The sequence below is a fragment of the Notothenia rossii genome (genome assembly GCF_949606895.1).
Source record: "Notothenia rossii genome assembly, chromosome: 1".
NCBI classification, from domain to species: Eukaryota; Metazoa; Chordata; class Actinopteri; order Perciformes; family Nototheniidae; genus Notothenia; species Notothenia rossii.
Genome location: NC_136912.1, coordinates 2,742,385 through 2,763,583, shown reverse-complemented (window position 1 = coordinate 2,763,583; position 21,199 = coordinate 2,742,385). Strand labels below are relative to the sequence as shown.

General features: G+C 38.9%; 1 protein-coding gene across 3 annotated transcripts; it reads right to left on the bottom strand.

The window, feature by feature from the left end:
* Positions 1-11,466: 11,466 nt before the first annotated feature.
* Positions 11,467-18,120, bottom strand: LOC307024741 (anionic trypsin-2-like). 3 transcript variants are annotated; one of them, XM_079659116.1, is made up of 6 exons: positions 18,004-18,103; positions 13,124-13,310; positions 12,772-12,954; positions 12,601-12,662; positions 11,793-11,939; positions 11,467-11,602 (listed from the first exon to the last, which is right to left on the bottom strand). In XM_079659116.1, the coding sequence occupies exons 1-6, from the start codon at positions 18,044-18,046 to the stop codon at positions 11,538-11,540; spliced, it is 687 nt and encodes a 228-aa protein (XP_079515242.1). In that variant the 5' UTR covers positions 18,047-18,103; the 3' UTR covers positions 11,467-11,537. The 3 variants fall into 3 exon arrangements, with proteins under 3 accessions (XP_079515242.1, XP_079515240.1, XP_079515241.1); XM_079659114.1 differs by lacking the exons at positions 11,467-11,602; positions 11,793-11,939; positions 12,601-12,662; positions 12,772-12,954; positions 13,124-13,310 and adding exons at positions 15,021-15,584; positions 15,764-15,897; positions 16,486-16,544; positions 16,654-16,833; positions 17,010-17,196 and having other exon boundaries at positions 18,004-18,120; XM_079659115.1 differs by lacking the exons at positions 11,467-11,602; positions 11,793-11,939; positions 12,601-12,662; positions 12,772-12,954; positions 13,124-13,310 and adding exons at positions 15,021-15,584; positions 15,764-15,897; positions 16,525-16,544; positions 16,654-16,833; positions 17,010-17,196 and having other exon boundaries at positions 18,004-18,120.
* Between the last annotated feature and the right edge of the window lie 3,079 nt (positions 18,121-21,199).

The following is a 21,199-nucleotide window of genomic DNA, read 5'->3' as shown; positions in this document are numbered from 1 at the left end:
CCAGCCACCAATCACCTCAGGAAGCTTTATCCACACAACCCCATTGGCTGCACAGAGGGGCCATTTGCACATTTCTGATCACTTATCAGGTGATCCTGCCCTATGGGTGAAACATGGATAAAAAAATACAAGAACTGACTTCATTGTGTCTTCAAGTAGATTCGTATTATTTAAGTTCATGATGAAAATATTAAGAATCAGAATCAGAATACCTTTATTTGACTCATAGAGGGGAAATGTACATTTGTTTCAGCAGAAAAGAGCTAAATAAGCTTAATGTTAACTTAGAAGTATGCAAAAAAATATATGAAGGATTAAAAAAATATATATAGCAGCCAGGTATATATCGCACAGTTATTAACGGCATATACATATATATATATATATATATATATATATATATATATATATATATATATATATATATATATATGCCGTCACCTACTGTACAGATAGTAGGTGACTGTATATATATATATATATATATATATTGCACATCATTCGTATTTTCGGGATTATGGGAAACGGTATTTCGATCTCTCTGTCTGGACACACAAACTGAAAGATTGACAATAAAGTTAACTTTGACATTGATTTCACAGTAATACATACTTGTATTAGTAAGAGTTGGCCTTAAGTTGACGTTTTGACTGAAAGGAACTCCATTTGAAGCAAAGCAGTGAACATGTTACTGTAGATCTGTACAGTAGGTGTCTGCACTCACTCTGCATGTGGCCCCTTTAAACCTCTCAGAGATCAGTTCCTTCCTTCAGACAAAGGGAATACTAACCATTTACTGTGGGCTTTGGGTTGAAATGATGTGTTTGTGTGTGTGTGTGTGTGTGTGTGTGTGTGTGTGTGTGTGTGTGGGTGTGCGTGTATGTGCGTGTGTGTGTGTGTGTGTGTGTGTGTGTGTGTGTGTGTGTGTGTGTTCGTTGGTATCTGTGTGTGTGCTGAAATGCGGGATTTATTTATTTTATTTTGATATCTTTATTTAATATCGAAGAAAATATTGACCTCACATTGGCACATTTACAGGAATGCGTGTGTGTGTGTGTGCGTGTGTGTGTGTGTGTGTGTGTGTTGGTATCTGAGTGTGTGCTGAAATGCGCGATTTATATATTTTATTTTGATATCTTTATTTAGTATCGAAGAAAATATTGACCTCACATTGGCACATTTACAGGAATGCGTGTGTGGGTGTCTGTGTGTGTGTGTGTGTGTGTGTGTGTGTGTGTGTGTGTGTGTGTGGGTGTGCGTGTATGTGCGTGTGTGTGTGTGTGTGTGTGTGCGTGTGTGTGTGTGTGTGTGTGTGTGTGTGTGTGTGTGTGTGTGTGTGTGTGTGTGTGTGTGTGTGTGTGTGTGTGTGTGTGTGTGTGTGTGCTGAAATGCGGGATTTATTTATTTTATTTTGATATCTTAAGTTAGTATCGAAGAAAAGGTGGTCCTCACTCTGCTGGACCTCACATCGGTACATTTACATGAATACATGTGTGGGTGCCTGTGTGTTTGTGTCTATGTGTCTATGTGTGTGTGTGTGTGTGTGGGTGTGTGTGTGTGTGTGTGTGTGTGTGTGTGTGTGTGTGTGTGTGTGTGTGTCTGTGTGTGTGTGTGTGTGTGTGTGTGTGTGTGTGTGTGTGTGTGTGTGTGTGTGTGTGTGTGTGTGTGTGTGTGTGTGTGTGTGTGTGTGTGTGTGTGTGTGTGTGTGTGTGTGTGTGCGTGTGTGCGTGTGTGTGTTGGGGTGGAGGCTGCTCTCTCAGCTGTGTTCTCACAGACTGAGCTCTGTAACATGTCAGTGCTGCTACAAGTCAGATTGAGGAGACTTAAATGTAAACTGGACTCTGATCAGAAACACTGAAGACTCATTGAATTGTTCTGGTAAGTTCTTTCATCTTTATTTCTACGTGTGTCAAATGTGTGATCCTTGGCTCTGCTGCGTTCCCTCTCTTCAGTCGTTTGAGTATTTCCATATTTAACTGTCCATTGAAATAAAATATGTTCCATCAGATTATGTCTGTTTGCCAACTCAGTAAAACAGAGGACTTCACATGCCGGATTTCACACATTTAGTCGTTATCGGATTAATTTGCCTCACGGTGTGTTTGCACATCGTAAATAAATAAAAGGAAACGTTAGCACACTCCGGCTGCTATTGTAATGAATCCAAAGGTCCATTTCAATATTACTGTCTCATTGTAATCTACCACAGACTCCATTGTGTTCACGGGCATATCCAAATGGACCGTCCTCTAACTGAACTTGTATCTTTTCATCACTTATTCTGCTCCTGCTTAAAGCTCACGGTGTTATGACACGTACTTAATATGCCTACGTGAGGTACTTTTCTGTACTGGAAGTTAAAGCTTTGATAAGGCATGAGGAAACGATGTCTCTGTTCACATTCAGACTCATATTACACCATCAATGTCCTCCACTGAGTGATACTCACAACAAGTGGACATGGGTTTGTTTGGAGGGGTCACACAAACAACAAACGGTGGAATAATGTTGAAATGCAGAAAGAGAGGAAGATAAGAACACAAAGAGGTTAACATATTCAGAGGAGAGGAGAGAATAGGAAACAAGAGGAGAGGAAACAAGGAAAGAGAGCGACAAAGAGGACATACAAGGAAGGAAAGGAGAAAAGTGAATACAAAATAGTTGTGGTAAAATACACTTTGCACAAACTTTATCTCAAGTGCGTTCTGAGGGCAATTGTAACTCATAACTCATAAACACACATTTGAAAGATAAGAAACATTACACATGTGATTTATAATGAATTATAAATGTCTTATGGATGCTCCTGACGAGTTATAAACTACAGGTCGACTGAAGGGGACTTGAACACATGAACAAACACTCCCCTACACACAGCTCACAGTATGCCGGAATAGTCCATGCATTTATCATTTGATAATACATTTTTATTATTAGTGCAGATCAGAATCAGAAGGCCTTCATTCATCCCACAGAGGGGACGTTTACATCATCACAGCAAAGTGAAGAGCCAAAGATATGTTAGTATTAATTAGGAAGCATGCATACAATATTAAAGATGAAAGTAGAAGATTTAGAATTTAAAAAATACACATCCAGTGCCAGTAACAGTTATGAGATAGCAGCCAGGTGATAGTGTGAAAGGTGGAAGTACATATTGCTCAGTTAGTTATAGCAGAAGTTGAGTTGTCTAGCTAAGAGACAGCAGCCAGTAATAATAATATGACACGATGACAGTCTTTTAGATTTTCATTGTTTATATTTGTATCTGATTCTTCTTTTTTTTTACTTCCTCATGGAGGGTAATTACAGTTGTTGTGTATTTCAAGGAATGTGGGCACTTATATATATATATATATATATATACATATATATAAGTGGGTGTACAGGTGTGTGTGTATGTATAGTCCTCTGGATTGTGGGTAACAGTATTTCGATCCCTCTGTCTGTACACACAAGTTGTAAGATTGACAATAAAGTTGACTTGTTGGAGATGTTGCAGGATGTTGAGAGTGGTGATGTGTCTCTGTGAAGGACCTGATATTGGATAAGTTGGATTTGTTGTTGACACGTCACATGGAAAATGTGTTATTAGATGTGGGGTGTGCCAGTTAGTGTCTGTCTGATGAATGTGTAGATTTCTGATTTCCATGGAAACATTTTAGTTGTCTCATGAAAGGAAACATAGTTTAATTATTAAAGGAGGACACAGTTTGTGGACATTATGGATATCTGTTGTCTTTTTCTCTGTTGCCTGTTGGTGGAAACATTGTTGACAAATATTTACATCCGTAACAAAGCAAAAAAATCTTCCAGTCCAATTTGTTTGAATGTACAAGTTCAGTCAATCATGTATTAAAAACAACACCTTTGATATTGTCATCTAGGAGGCTTACCTAAGTCAGACACTCTCCAATGAGCACACACCACGGTGATCAAGAGTGTTTTCAAAAGCCGTCCGTCTGCCCAGCTGGTTGGTTTACATTCAAAGATTAACTATAATTACTAACCTCCTTTATAAAAAACAAACAATTGTGATTCTATTACTTTTATTTCAAAATGAAGGGTCTGAGATATAAATGTAAGTTTACATATTTTTGCTTTCAAACTATCGTTATGAATCTTTTTGATTTTAAATATGGAACTGAATTATAAAATGTAAGCCTCGAGCAGCGATGAACGGTTCTTCGACGCTCCGCACAGGTCCGCACGTCCCATAAAATCAACTTCTTGTATACTGTTGTCATTTAAAATAAAATAAAGATTTATAATCATAATTTCACTGATTCTTTGTGTTTTATGAATTGAAAAATGTATTTCCACTCATCAATATCTTTGAACCTGCACTTACTGTTTCTGTCCATGTGGGGGCAGCTAGAATACGGCAGGCTGCTTTTATCGTCAAAGATTAATATGAGTGTTTTACTTCCTTTCACTCACATCACAAGTCCAAAAGAAACCAGCATATCTTGTGGCCTTTAGCTTGTTGCATAAAACAAGTCACTCTGATTGTTCTGCTACTTCTTTAAAGGGAAGGAGTGATGTATCTGTTCTTATTATTCACAAGTCACAAATGACATTCTAATAGCCTCGGACAAGGGACTTGTCTCTATTCTTGTTTTGCTCGATCTTAGTGCTGCATTTGATACTATCGACCATGATATCCTATTGCAAAGACTAGAGCACTTAGTTGGCATACAGGGAACTGCTTTAGGCTGGTTTAGGTCCTATCTATCTGAACGCTCTTAGTTTGTACGTGTCAACGATGAATCTTCCATGCAAACCAAAGTTAGCCATGGAGTGCCACAGGGCTCAGTGCTCGGACCTATTTTGTTCACACTATATATGCTTCCGTTAGGCAATATTATAAGGAATCATTCTGTAAACTTTCATTGTTATGCGGATGATACTCAACTATATTTATCAATCAAGCCTGATGAAATTAATCATCTAAATACAATTCAAGACTGCCTCAAGGACTTAAAAACGTGGATGACTTTACATTTTTTGATGTTAAACACGACCAAAACTGAAGTTATTGTACTCGGCCCGAAGAATCTACGAAACAAATTATCTAAAGATATATTAACTATGGATGGCATTCATTTGGCCTCCAGTGAGACTGTAAGGAATCTTGGTGTTATATTTGATCAGGATTTATCCTTTAACACCCACATAAAATCAATTTCAAGGACCGCCTACTTCCATCTACGTAACATTGCAAAAATCAGGCATATCTTGCCTCAAAACGATGCAGAGAAACTAGTCCATGCATTTGTTACTTCAAGGCTGGATTATTGTAACTCCTTATTATCAGGGTGTATCAAGAAGTCAGTCAAGTCGCTTCAGCTGATTCAAAATGCTGCAGCTCGTGTACTAACCAGAGTTAGGAAAAGGGACCACATTACTCCTGTTCTGGCTGCCTTACACTGGCTCCCTATAGAACACAGGATAGAATTTAAAATTCTTCTTCTCGCCTACAAAGCCCTTAATGGGCAGGCGCCATCTTACCTTAAAGAACTCATTATACCCTACTGTCCTACTAGGGCATTGCGTTCCAAGAATGCAGGGTTGTTGGTTGTTCCTAGAGTCTCTAAAAGTACAATGGGAGCCAGAGCCTTTTCTTATCAAGCTCCACTTTTGTGGAATCAGCTTCCAGTTTGTGTTCGGACGGCAGACACCCTATCCGTTTTTAAGAGTGCGCTTAAGACCTTCCTTTTTGATAAAGCTTATAGTTAGGGCTGATTAGATTCAGCCCCTAGTTTTGCTGATATAGGCTTAGTTTGTCGGGGGACATCTTACTTCTTCCTTCTCTCTGTCTATACCTGTGTACTCTCATGTTCCGATTAACCCAGCTTCCCCAAATTTCTTTCTTTTTGGTGTCTATATACGCCGGGATCCAGAGTCATGGATGATCCTGCGGTCCTGTGTCATGGATTGCGAGTCCTGGATCTTGAGTCGTGGCTGTGGTCCTGGATCATAAGTCCTGGATGGATATCCTCGTGGATTCATCTTCTTATTATACACACATACATTTCCAAACATTTGGACTACCTATGTTGCAAATGTATTATCTTTTCAATTTATACACGGCATCTATTGCACGTCTGTCCGTCCTGGGAGAGGGATCCCTCCTCTGTTGCTCTCCCTGAGGTTTCTCCCATATTTCCCTTTAAACTGTGGGTTTTCTCTGGAAGTGTTTCCTTGTACGATGTGAGGGTCTAAGGACAGAGGGTCTAAGGACAGAGGGTGTCGTATTGTCATACTGATATTCTGTACAAACTGTGAAGTCCACTGAGACAAATGTAACATTTTTGATATTGGGCTATATAAATAAACATTGATTGATTGATTATTATCTGTTGTTATATAACGATGAACAGGAGAAGTTAGTCCACTACGAATATCATAAAAGGTTGAAGACTAAAACCATATCCTCAGAGATGTAACTTTTGCATATATTTCATTTCTTAACCATACTGTTTAACATTCAATTAATAGAACAAGAAATACATATCCCATCCAAAATATATAAAGGATAATGCAGAAACTTGCATCATGCCACCTAGCTGAGTTTTGAACTGGGGTCTCTAGAAAGGAGGTTTTAAGAAAACCACTAAACAGCCATTAAGTCATTGCCAGACGGACACTAACCCTACTAGGGTTCGCAAAATTCCAGGAATTTTCAAAGATGGAAACTTTCCACGGGAATTAACAGGAATTAACGGGAATTAACGGGAATTAACGGGAATAAACTGGGAATTTTCTAAATGGAAGGTTGGCTCTTCGTAGGGAACTTAAATATAGTTGGGGAAAGTAGATTTTAGCATAATCTTGACTAAAACAAACAGATGCCATTCAAGTACACTTGAATATCCATGCCATAGCACACTGCTTACTGCATGGCTATTGAGACCACACAAAGGTTCGCAACAGGCTCACAAATGTGAGAGTGGAAAAACTGGTTGGCATTCGGGCAAACCTAAGGCTCTCTGAACCGGACACAGAGCCTCCTCAACAAGGCTGGACAGTGAAGAGGAAGACTCAGAGTGTGATGTTGATGAGGCCCAGGAAGAGCCCGCTGACTGAAAGGGTTTAGCCAAAATGCAGAGGATCGCCTGAAGGAAGATGTTCATGTTTAATGGGACTTTTTGGAGGGAGAAGGGCTCTTTTTATTTAACATTTTGGATGGGACTTTGTGGGGATCGGATGGGGGTGCATTTTCGTTCATTTTGTAATGAGTGGGGTTGGGGGGAAAGAGTAATATTTAACTCAACATTCCTGTTTTCGTTCTTCAATGAAACAAATAATTGTTCAATAAAATAATTAAAACTTGTTCTGTTCTACTTTAAAAAAAAATGTTTTAAAATCTGTTGAAATGTCTTGTTTTTTTGTTTAATTTTGCATCAAATATTTCCAAAATTCCCCAGCTTAACTTCCCATGGAAACTTTCCGGAAATGTACCGGAAACTTTCCGCCCCTTGGCAACCCTAACCCTAACCCTAACTTTTTGACTTCCATGGAGACACTCAACTCACATCAGCCCAAAATAAAGCTCAAACATCAATTTAACCACTCTCTGTCGAATGTTTGGACACCTGTGTCTTCTTCCGCAACTCCACCGACCCTATCAAAACCCTTGCAACCAAGGTATTTTTCAAAAACACAGACCACCACGCACTCCTCCATTCATCAAGCTACCATCTGAGGCATACGTACAGAGGCTTGATAAAGTCCCAGCTGACACGCTTCCACAGGATTTGTGCCTTCCCGGAGCATGTAGAGGAGGCAACCAGCACCCTCTACAGTGCACTGAGACCAAGGGGTTACTCGAGGCGCTTCCTTAGAAGCATCAAAGCGGAGGTCGGTCAAACTTTTAAAGACTCATACACCATCTCAGCCCAGCCTTCTGGGCCGACCCTCGTCCCCCTGATCACCTCTATTCTAAGGACCTGGGGAGCCTTTTAGCATGAAGGACCTCCTAGTCCGCACCGATAAAAAAAAAAAAACACCAAACAGGGAGGCGCCTCGGGTCTCTGAGGTTGGTTTGCTTTATGATTGTATCTCTTTATTATCCCTCCTTCACTGGATTCCTTAAAACCTGCAGAGAGAAATCATCTGAAATGCTTGCGGCCTTTCCTATGCGGAATCTTTTCATTGATGAACCTGGGTCCCACTGGTTTTAATCACACTTTTTATGACAATTCGTTCCTTGTTGTGTTTATTTATTAATCTCTTTATTTTATTATTTTACTTATGTATTCAGCATGAATTTGTTTTGTGAATTCTTTACAAAACACGTTTTTACCTTAAACACTGCTCTATTAATGTAATGTTTATCTGCATGCTTTTTCGAGATACTTTTTTTACACCATTGCTAGGCCATTGCCATTTGAAGGCTTCCCTACGGACGGGTCCTCGCCAGCCACCTCCTTTAGGGATCCCCGGGAGGTTAGGAGATCTCTAGGTCCCGCTGCTCTGTCTCCTCTGGGATCTGGTCTCCTCTTGCCTTTTTATTTGATTTTACTTATTTGCATGACTTTTAAAAGGGCTTTTAGAAACATTGTATGTATTTCCCTTGGAGTTTTTAGAAAGGTTTTTTTTAACCACAATATTGCCCCCGAGAGCCAATCCCCTCCGGAGCACTTCCCTTTCCCCCTAACCTAACCCTAACCCTAACCCTAATCTGATCTGAATTCAGCTGCAAGGATCTGAATGGGCATCAGTCAAACGGCACCACATCACACGGGATTCCTAAACATTTCACAATGTGTTGAAACATTGTTTGCTTCCTAATATTAAATCTCTCTAATACAAAAGGTATAACAACATGTCTAATGGATTATCTCAGATTAAAATACATCACTCACTGTACTGCTCACCCAGTTGACAGGATGGAAGGAGATGTGGGTTTGGTGCAAATCAAATGTTTAATAATAACATAAACACAAGCAATACACTGGAAACAATGCTGCTCCAAAAACAAGTTCAATACAAATGAAAACGAGGTGTTTTCACTTGAAATAAGTAAAAATATCTGCCAATAGAACAAGTGAAAATTAGCTTGGTAAGATTTCTTGAAAAAGAAGGGATATTTAGATAAATCAGATCTGGGAGAACTTATTTTAAACAATATTTTTTTACCAGAATCAGGAAATGCTGTGTTACAATATAAACTGCAAATACCCAAAAGTTTTCTGTTTTCTGATGTTAGTTGGTGATTTTCTAATAAATATGAAAGAGAATGTGTTTCATCTTTGATACAACTCAAACTAAGATCGTTTGACTCAACAAGATGATGCATTGTCTAAAAACAAGACCTGATATCTCACTGCAGTGTTACTTCTGAAGTTATGTCTTATATGAGGTGGAGAGACATATTCTGACTAGATATTAGACACATATATTTCACAAGATTTCGAGTTTTTGTATAACAGATAAAATCCAACAGAATCAAACTACACAATACTGCTGTTCATGGAGGGCTTCTCAGGGGCTTCCTACTTCTCCCCTCCAGGTCCCAGCCTACTGCAAGAGACCAGAACCAGGTGGCCAGCATGCTTTCATTTAGTGACTGATTACCTGATGCTGATTGGCTGTGTGGTCTCCGGTGAGCCACTCCCATCTCTCCAGCAGGCGGCGCTCTAACCACACCTGAATGCCACTCAGAGAGATGCTGCTGTGTAGTACTCGAGTAGATGTGTTGAGATTACTCCAGAAACACACAACCCTTTCTTCTTCTTCTTGGCATCCAGTTTAATCGTGCCTTTCCACCACCGTTCTGTTCTAGGGTGTGGATCAGATAATAATTAAAGTCCTCATTATAAACCCCTCACAATAAAATGAGAAAATACATTTATCAAAAAAACAATAAAAGAAACTCAAAAAACTGCTCAAATCGTATGAAAAAATGTATTTATGTATTTCTTTGAACAGGACCATGCATACAAATACATCAATCTCAGAAAAGAGATGATTTATGCAAGATCTGAGCTCATAGCTCATTTTCATCTGAAGTCCTCAAGCAAGTATAACGAACAACAAACACTCAACATTACATGACATGTTATTTGTTAGACGCTTTTATCCAAAGCGACTTCCATACTCAATACTGTGGACAATCCCCACAGGAGCAATTTGGGGTGAAGTGTCTCAGGGACACAACGACATGCTGACTGCAGTGGGGTTTGAACCTGCTGTGACACCCTGATCCAGCTTTGATCCGAACACCAATGCAAAGTCCACTGGACCACAGCCTCCTCAAAACATGACATAATCTCTATCACACAAACTATTATAAAAAAAGGATTAAAGTACAGGTCAATACAATAGCACATAGTACAGTTTAAATATAATATCACAATACAATTTAAATTGACAAAATGGTTGCTTAATATACTTTTTTTTGCACCATGAGAGAACAAGTGAAGTCAATACAAGCCTTAATCTAAGCTGGAAGAAATGGCCAATGTTTGATGGTCGTAAATGAAAATGAAAATGCCTCGGTTCTGTTGAGGGACGGTTTTATCTGCGTTTAGGGCAGATCTCGAGTTTCAGCAACTCTGGTTACGATGGAGCTGTAAGAATCTCCTCAATGGAGGTGTTCTAGCATTTTTAATGATCCTGAATAACAAACGAACTCTTGAAAGCAACATTAATTTATCAAAACGTAAAATAACAATGCCCTAACCTGTGACCCTCAGTTATGCTCAGTATTCTGTCTGGTGTTTTCTATTCATTTCACACAACGCTTTGCTCAACCTCTGCAGTTTAACCCTGAAACATCTCCAGAGTCAGTAACAACCATCCTCCTTCACAACCTTCAGCTGTACATGGAAGCTGCTCAAAATGCTGCAGCCCAACAGTTTGTTTGTGGTGGAAACAGTGAACATCTGTCTGTCTATGGCCACTCTGCATCTGACGCCCCCCCATGGACAACAACTGTTACTGCAGGTTCAAAGATATTGATCAGTGGAATTGAGCAGAAGTGTGTTCATGTGACGCTGCATTCATAAACAAACAAACAATCAGTGAAATATTGATTTAGACTCTTTCTTTTATTTGAAATGACAACATTAAACAAGAAGTTGATTTTGAGGGAAACAAGAATTACATGCATTACTTCAGATTGAGCTGCCAGCAGAGAACGAGATCAGCATGCTCACAAGAAACACAGACTATATTATTATACTATATATTTGGCCATTTGTTGTTTTAAAAATACAAACTCTGTATAATATTGTGTAAAATTATGTTATATTTATAAAACATTTCTAACTCAGACGTTACTTCTAAAATGATCTTAAAGATCTTTTCTAATAAGAGTTGAATATTTAATGTAAACCAACCAATTGTAAATGTATCATCAGCCAATTTAGAGTCAATCAGAATGTTTTAATACGTGTGAAGGTCTGTTCAATTACAGGACCTCTCACTCAATTAAAACTTCTCATGGAAAGATAGGACCGGTAGACTCTTCGATCCATTTTTTGTATTTACAGACGTCCATAGCAAATATTGGTCCAGTACAAGCCTTTTCAGAACCTCCTATTTGCACGCCGTAAATCATGTTGCTGAACATCACTCCTCCACCAGAGTCCCCCTGAGAGAGAGAGAGAGAGAGAGAGAGAGAGAAAGAGAGAGAGAGAGAGAGAGAGAGAGAGAGAAAGAGAGAGAGACACACACACACACACACACACACACACACACACACACAAATTGTTAAACACAGACTTTTGCATAATTTACTGGAATACTTATTTATTATAAACTGGTCGATCAGGTCAACTCACAGGTCTTATATCCACTAAAGCTCTTTGGAAGCATCTGTTTAGGATCAAAGTGATAGGCATATTCAGGTGTACAGCTTGCGGCCGGACACTGCTGGATCATGTAGGTCTCCGCACATTGGAGAGTTGGTGACACAGGGCCGTATACTACTGTAGATGAGAATATCAAAAGGTGTGTTACACTACATGTTCTACTGACCCTGTACATTCAAAGAAATGTGACTGGCAAATGTTTGTTTTTCCTCTGCATGTAAATATTTTTCCACAATTTTACCAACTATCCTGAACACATAATAATAATAACAATACATTTTATTTGTAAACCACCTGTCATTGCTAAAAGCAATCACAAAGTCCAACAAGGGGCATAACATACACACTTAAAAACACAAGTTTAATAAAAGGCTTTCTTTTAAAGGAAGGATGTTAGGCCCTTCTTAAAGGAGTCAGTGGATCCCACCCAACAGCTGGAACTAACTACCACTCTCCCTAATCGGCTGCATCTCAACAACTCAAATGAAAATCCTCCCAGAGAGAAACTACCTATGTTCATGAGCTGTGACCCTGGGCTGGTTCTCCTCTCAGAGCTCAATAGTTAATTCACAAGGGAAAAGCCAAGAATCAAACTACACTTGTTACAACATAACATTTTTGCATTTTCGTTTCTTGTGTTGATTGTAAATACTCAATGTTTTATAAATATGTTCAAATATGATAAAGCAAAGTTTAAAATATGTTTAACAAACTTAAAACTTAAAAAGAGTTCAGTGTGTGCAGTATTTATTCTGAAAATAAACAAGATTCATCTCACGTTTTGAACCGATTTGGGTTTGCTCTGTGGGTCCGTGACCTGCAATCTGAACTGTGTCATCTCTGAAATACAAGACAAAGACATAACATTCATAAAAAGATGTCAGGGGTTTATATTGGTTTGAGTTCCTTAGGAGATTCACTTTCTCACTTATTTAAGATCACAACTCACTTTTTGAGAGGTTTGTTACAGTCAGGAAGTGGAACATGTTTAATAACCGTCACAGGGTTAGTTAACTTGATCAGCGCCATGTCATGGTTGTCTTCATGTCTTTTAATAGAGTTCATATCGATATCAACTGGGTTTGTTTCGCCATTTCCATTCACACGTAGAAATGCTTTCACCCTTGTCGTCCTGCAAATAATAAAAGTGGAAAGAGTGACATCACTGCAAATGCATCAGAGTGTAATGCTTTAGGTTATTTAACATGAAGACATGATATTTTATGTTATTTAAATGTTTGTTTCAAATCATTAATTTTCACATTGAATGTATCTACGTATTTTAAGTAAAACTTTCTCACCTCCCTTCTGGCACACAGTGAGCTGCAGTCAGAATCCACTGGTCATCCATCAGAGTTCCACCACACAGGGAGTCATCTGTCCCTTCATATGTTCTCAGCTTCACATGGTACGGACGGTCAGTAGCAGCACATGTTTTACCTCCGATGATTCTCTTCTGCAGATCCACCACTCTGCCCACTGTCACACCTGAAAGAGAAACCCACCACCAGCAGACTGACAGTTAAACACAGTGGTTGTTGTAGAGAGGGTTGGGAGGGTCAGCTACGTGACAAAGAAATGTAATGAGTAACTTGATCCAACCCAGTCTCACGGCATTTCGTGTTCACCAACACGATTTCCCCCTTTTTTTCGTGTTGCACAGCACGATTTTAAAAGCAAAGTATTTCTACTGGTAATGTGTTTCGTGCCTGCAGCACGTCTTTTTCTCCGGTCGGGTCGTGGAAGACCGGAAGCTGTGTGGTTCACAAAAACATGTTCTTACTCAATATCAAGCCACAATTATTGCTTTTATTTTAAATCGTATAATTTCGGACTTTTGTTTCCGTCTGTGAGGGAAAAAAATGGGGGTCAGAGCCTCAGGATACTGAAATCTGTATTTTTTAAATCTTTTTTTCTTCTAATTTGTTATTCTTTTCAAAATAACACACTGTTATTTACTCACCAATAACACACAATTATCCTTGCTTTTATTTATTGGTTTGATTCCATAATCTCGGGCTTTTTTGGCGTCCTTCAGGAACTGAATTTCAAAATAAAAGTAACCGGAAACAGACGTAGGCATTTCGAGCGATTACCCAAGATCCTCAGCTATGGTTTAAGCTCGCTGATTGGATGGTTTAGCCGCAATGCATGCTGGGATTTGGTGTTTATATGTTTATAGAGTTCAGTGTTCAAACAACTCAAACAGTTAATCATCTCAGGATCAACTCAGACTACTGACAACACCATCACAACTGGTGGCATTGCAATACGTAACTCCTCTGTCTCTGAAGTAAGCTTTATTTGTGAATTTAGGATAAACCAAGATTGGTACTTTAACACTTTTGATGATAATACTTTTCTACTTTTACTTCAGGAACATTTTTGAATGCAGGACTTTAACTCAGAGTATTCCTACACTCTGGTACTTCTACTTTTACTCAAGTTCAAGATCTGAGTACTTCTACTTTTACTCAAGTACAATATCTGAGTACTTCTACTTTTACTCAAGTTCAAGATCTGAGTACTTCTACTTTTACTCAAGTACAAGATCTGAGTACTTCTACTTTTACTCAAGTACAAGATCTGAGTACTTCTACTTTTACTCAAGTACTAGATCTGAGTACTTCTACTTTTACTCAAGTACAATATCTGAGCACTTCTACTTTTACTACAAGATCTGAGTACTTCTCCACCTCTGGTCCAATGGCTGTTGATATAGAGTATGTTCCTAGAGTGTATTCTTAAAGCCTACAGTTGGTGTTAGATAATGAGTAATAGAAGACGCCCCCACACAATAAGAAAAATATAATCTTACTGATATTTTTCTTATAATAAAATAATACTTATATACTTGAAGACACGATGATGTCAGTGTTTTGATCCATGTTTCAGTCATAGGGATGGAACATTTGATAAGTGATCAAATGGGCCATATGTGTATCCAATGGGGAGGTGTGGATAAAACTGTAAAAAACTAGGGCACCCTGAATACATCATGAGAAGAGAAGCAGACTGCTGTAAGATAGTCATCTCATTCATTAGTAACATAAAGCAACTATTATCAATATTAAAGTGAGCTGCCCCCACATGGACACAAACTGCTACTGCAGGTTCAAAGATATTGATTAGTGGAATTGAGCAGAAATGTGTTCATGTGACGCTGTATTCATAAACAAAAAAACAATCAGTGAAATATTGATTTAGACTCTTTCTTTTATTTTAAATGACAACATTAAACAAGAAGTTGATTTTGTGGGAAACAAGAATTACATGCATTACTTCAGATTGAGCTGCCAGCAGAGAATGAGATCAGCATGTTCACAAGAAACACAGACTATATTATTATACTATATGTTTGGCCATTCGTTGTTTAAAAGTACAAACTCTTTATAATATTGTGCAAATTATGTTGTATTTATAAATCATTTATAACTCAGACGCTACTTCTAAAATGATCTTAAAGATCTTTTCTAATAAGAGTTGAATATTTAATGTCAACCAACCAATTGTAAATGTATCATCAGCCAATTTAGAGTCAATCAGAATGTTTAAATGTGAAGGTCTTTTAAATGACCTCTCACCCTTTCAAACAAGATAAACAATCCAATAGACAGTCTAGACATGATTGATAACCTTAGTGATCCAGGGCATGTATTCACAGACATCCGTAGCTTGTGCTTCAACGCAAGCCTTTCGAACACTGCTAACATGCACTCCGTAAATCACGTTATTGACCATCACTCCTCCACCAGAGTCCCCCTGAGAGAGAGAGAGAGAGAGAGAGAGAGAGAGAGAAAGAGAGAGAGAGAGAGAGAGAGAGAGAGAGAGAGAGAGAGAGAGAGAGAGAGAGAGAGAGAGAGAGATGTACAAATTGTTAAACACAGACTTGTGCATCATTTACTGGAATACTCACAAACTAGTAAATAAGGCCAACTCACTTCCCATGCATCCACTCCATTTCTTTGGTAACAGAAGATATGATCATAATTAAATCCAGGTGGTGAACATCTTCTGGGATCACACTGGATCACGTCCATCTTTGCACATAGGAGATGTGGTGAGTCGTGGCTTTCTAGATGAGAAAATCAAAAGGTGTGTTTTACTAAATGTTCTACTGACCATGTACATTCAAAGAAATGTTACTTTATTGGATACATAATAATATTAATAATAATAATAATAATAAAAATAATAATAATAACAATACATTTTATTTGTAAACCACCTGTCATTGCTAAAAGTAATCACAAAGGGGCATAAAATACACACTTAAAAACACAAGTTTAATAAAAGGCTTTCTTTTAAAGGAAGGATGTTAGGCCCTTCTTAAAGGAGTCAGTGGATCCCACCCAACAGCTGGAACTAACTACCACTCTCCCTAATCGTCTGCATCTCAACAACTCAAATGAAAATCCTCCCAGAGAGAAACCTATGTCCCATGAGCTGTGACCCTGGGCTGGTTCTCCTCTCAGAGCTCAATAGTTAATTCATTTTAAAAGCCAAGATTCAAACTTCACTTGTTACAACATAACATTTTGTATTTTCGTTTCTTATGTTTGTCATAAATACTCAATGTTTTATTCATATGTTAAATTTTGATAATGCAAAGTTTAAAAAATGTTTAACAAACGTGTAACTTAAAAAGTAATTCAGTTCTCACCTTTTTTACCCTGATTGTTTATCGTTGTGAGTGTATAACCTGCAATCTCAACTTCACCTCTGAAATACAAGAAAAATACATAACATTCATAAAAAGATGTCAGGGGTTTCTCTCAGTTTGAGTTCCTTAGGAGTTTCACTCTCCGACTTATTTAAGATCACAACTCACAGTGCAGGACGTGCGTTACATTGAGGAAGATCAGCAGGTATCAATACCGACGACACAGGTAACTTCAGGAGCGCGATGTCAGGGTTGTCTTCATGTCTTTCAATAGAGTTCAGATCGATATTAACTGGGTTTGTTTCGGGATCTCGATCCTTACCTAGAAATGCTTTCACGCTTGTCGTCCTGCAAATAATGAAAGTGGAAAGAGTGACATCAATAAATGACTGCAATGCATCAGAGTGTAATGCTTTAGGTTATTTAACATGAAGACATGATATTTTATGTTATTTAAATGTTTGTTTCAAATCATTATTTTTCAGATTTAATGTATCTACGTATTTTAAGTAAAACTTTCTCACCCCACTTCTGGCACACAGTGAGCTGCAGTCAGAATCCAATCCTTATGGATCAGAGATCCACCACACAGGAAGTCATCTGTCCCTTCATATTGTACCAGCTTCACATGGTACTGATGTTTATCATCATCACATCTTTGACCTCCGAGGATTCTCTTGTGCAGATCCACCACTCTGCCCACTGTCACACCTGAAAGAGAAACCCACCACCAGCAGACTGACAGTTAAACACAGTGGTTGTTGTAGAGAGGGTTGGGAGGGTCAGCTACGTGACAAAGAAATGTAATGAGTAACTTGATCTGAGTATCAAAATATAAAGTAATGTAACCTGATTACTTTCTGTTACTTTTGGAAAACCTCAATATCAAATGCAGTGCAAAAGAATAGAAGAGAAAATAAATATCAATACGATGTGTTTTACTGAAGTGTGTTATGTAAGACAACAGAAGAATGTGACCTTAGAAAAGAAGGAACCGAGATATTTAGGATCAGAAAAGATTGATTCTAGAGGAAAACCATTCTTTCATTCAGCATATTCAGTAGCTATACACCAACAAGGACACACAGTTCAGCTCACACACACACACACACACACACACACACACACACACACACACACACACACACACTGTGTTATGAACATATAGGTTCACCTGCTGAATTAAAAACAGAACAAATGAAGCAAAGAAAGAGAAAACCATGAAGCAGATTCAGGAGGTAGACGTATAGATTCACACTGTAAGTATTATCCTACAGAACAGAACAGTTTACAGAGAAGAGAGAACATCTGATCCTTTTCAAACAAACACTAAATGAAATCTGATCTGCAATTCAGCTTCTAGGATCCTGATGGGTTTCAGAAGAAGAGACAACAACACACTTGCTTCCTAGACTGTTTGAAATTCAGCTCTAAATACTTAACTCACAGAAGTGCTATCTCAGAGCATAAGAAAGGTGAAAGTAGGCAGCAGAAGTCTGAGTAGGAGCTGAAACTCACCGACCAACAGCAAAAGGAGAAGACCTGTCATCATGCCCGCCATCTCTGCCAGCGTCTGCCCTCCTGGTGCCACAGTGGAGCTTTTTAACCTCTTCACACAGTCCTGTTGGCCTTCCAGCCACCAATCACCTCAGGAAGCTTTATCCACACAACCCCATTGGCTGCACAGAGGGGCCATTTGCACATTTCTGATCACTTATCAGGTGTTCCTGCCCTATGGGTGGAACGTGTATCAAAAATACAAGAACTGACTTCATTGTGTCTTCAAGTAGATTCGTATTATTTAAGTTCATGATGAAAATATTAAGAATCAGAATCAGAATACCTTTATTTGACTCATAGAGGGGAAATGTACATTTGTTTCAGCAGAAAAGAGCTAAATAAGCTTAATGTTAACTTAGAAGTATGCAAAAAAAAATATGAAGGATTAAAAAAATATATATAGCAGCAAACTGGACACACAAACTGAAAGATTTACAATAAAGTTAACTTTGACATTGATTTCACAGTAATACATACTTTTAGTAAGAGTTGGGCTTAAGTTGACGTTTTGACTGAAAGGAACTCCATTTGAAGCAAAGCAGTGAACATGTTACTGTAGATCTGTACAGTAGGTGTCTGCACTCACTCTGCATGTGGCCCCTTTAAACCTCTCAGAGATCAGTTCCTTCCTTCAGACAAAGGGAATACTAACCATTTACTGTGGGCTTTGGGTTGAAAAGATGTGTGTGTGTGTGTGTGTGTGTGTGTGTGTGTGTGTGTGTGTGTGTGTGTGTGTGTGTGTGTGTATGTGTGTGTGTGTGTGTGTGTGTGTGTGTGTGTGTGTGTGTGTGTGTGTGTGTGTGTGTGTGTGTGTGTGTGTGTGTGTGTGTGTGTGTGTGCGCGCGCGCGTGTTGGTATCTGAGTGTGTGCTGAAATGCGGGATTTATATATTTTATTTTGATATCTTTATTTAGTATCGAAGAAAATATGGACCTCACATTGGCACATTTACAGGAATGTGTGTGTGGGTGTCTGTGTGTGTGTGTGTGTGTGTGTGTGTGTGTGCGCGCGTGTGTGTGTGCGTGCGTGCGTGCGTGTGTGTGTGTGTGTGTGTTGGTATCTGAGTGTGTGCTGAAATGCGGGATTTATATATTTTATTTTGATATCTTTATTTAGTATCGAAGAAAATATGGACCTCACATTTGTACATTTACAGGATGCGTGTGTGGGTGTCTGTGTGTGTTTGTGTGTGTGTGTGGGTGTGCGTGTATGTGCGTGTGTATGTGTGTGTGTGCGTGTGTGTGTGTGTGTGTGTGTGTGTGTGTGTGTGTGTGTGTGTGTGTGTGTGTGTGTGTGTGTGTGTGTGTGTGTGTGTGTGTGTGTGTGTGTGTGTGTGTGTGTGTGTGTGTGTGTGTGTGTGTTGGTATCTGTGTGTGTGCTGAAATGCGGGATTTATTTATTTTATTTTGATATCTTAAGTTAGTATCGAAGAAAAGGTGGTCCTCACTCCGCTGGACCTCACATCGGTACATTTACATGAATACATGTGTGGGTGCCTGTGTCTTTGTGTCTATGTGTCTATGTGTCTATGTGTGTGTGTGTGTGTGTGTGTGTGTGTGTGTGTGTGTGTGTGTGTGTGTGTGTGTGTGTGTGGGTGTGCGTGTATGTGTGTGTGTGTGTGTGTGTGTGTGTGTGTGTGTGTGTCTGTGTGTGTGTGTGTGTGTGTGTCTATGTGTCTATGTGTCTATGTGTGTGTGTGTGTGTGTGTGTGTGTGTGTGTGTGTGTGTGTGTGTGTGTGTGTGTGTGTGTGTGTGTGTGTGTGTGTGTGTGTGTGTGTGTGTGTGTGTGTGTGTGTGTGTGTGTGTGTGTGTGTGTGTGTGTGTGTGTGTGTGTGTTGGGGGTGGAGGCTGCTCTCTCAGCTCTGTTCTCACAGACTGAGCTCTGTAACACGTCAGTGCTGCTACAAGTCAGATTGAGTAGAATTAAATGTAAACTGGACTCTGATCAGAAACACTAAAGACTCATTGGATTGTTCTGGTAAGTTCTTTCATCTTTATTTTTACGTGTGTCAAATGTGTGATCCTTGGCTCTGCTGCGTTCCCTCTCTTCAGTCGTTTGAGTATTTCCATATTTAACTGTCCATTGAAATAAAATATGTTCCATCAGATTATGTCTGTTTGCCAACTCAGTAAAACAGAGGACTTCACATGCCGGATTTCACACATTTAGTTGGTATCTGATTAATTTGCCTCACGGTGTGTTTGCACATCGTAAATAAATAAAAGGAAACGTTAGCACACTCCGGCTGCTATTGTAATGAATCCAAAGGTCCATTTCAATATTACTGTCTCATTGTAATCTACCACAGACTCCACTGTGTTCACGGGCATATCCAAATGGACCGTCCTCTAATTGAACTTGTATCTTTTCATCACTTATTCTGCTCCTGCTTAAAGCTCACGGTGTTATGACACGTACTTAATATGCCTACATAAGGTACTTTTCTGTACTGGAAGTTAAAGCTTTGATAAGGCATGAGGAAACGATGTCTCTGTTCACATTCAGACTCATATTACACCATCAATGTCCTCCACTGAGTGATGCTCACAACAAGTGGACATGGGTTTGTTTGGAGGGGTCACACAAACAACAAACGGTGGAATAATGCTGAAATGCAGAAAGAGAGGAAGATAAGAACACAAAGAGGTTAACATATTCACAGGAGAGGAGAGAATAGGAAACAAGAGGAGAGGAAACAAGGAAAGAGAGCGACAAAGAGGACATACAAGGAAGGAAAGGAGAAAAGGGAATACAAAATAGTTGTGGTAAAATACACTTTGCACAAACTTTATCTCAAGTGCGTTCTGAGGGCAATTGTAACTCATAACTCATAAACACACATTTGAAAGATAAGAAACATTACACATGTGATTTATAATGAATTATAAATGTCTTATGGATGCTCCTGAGGAGTTATAAACTACAGGTCGACTGAAGGGGATTTCAACACATGAACAAACACTCCCCTACACACAGCTCACAGTATGCCGGAATAGTCCATGCATTTATCATTTGATAATACATTTTTATTATTAGTGCATATCAGAATCAGAAGGCCTTCATTCATCCCACAGAGGGGACGTTTACATCATCACAGCAAAGTGAAGAGCCAAAGATATGTTAGTATTAATTAGGAAGCAGGCATCAAATATT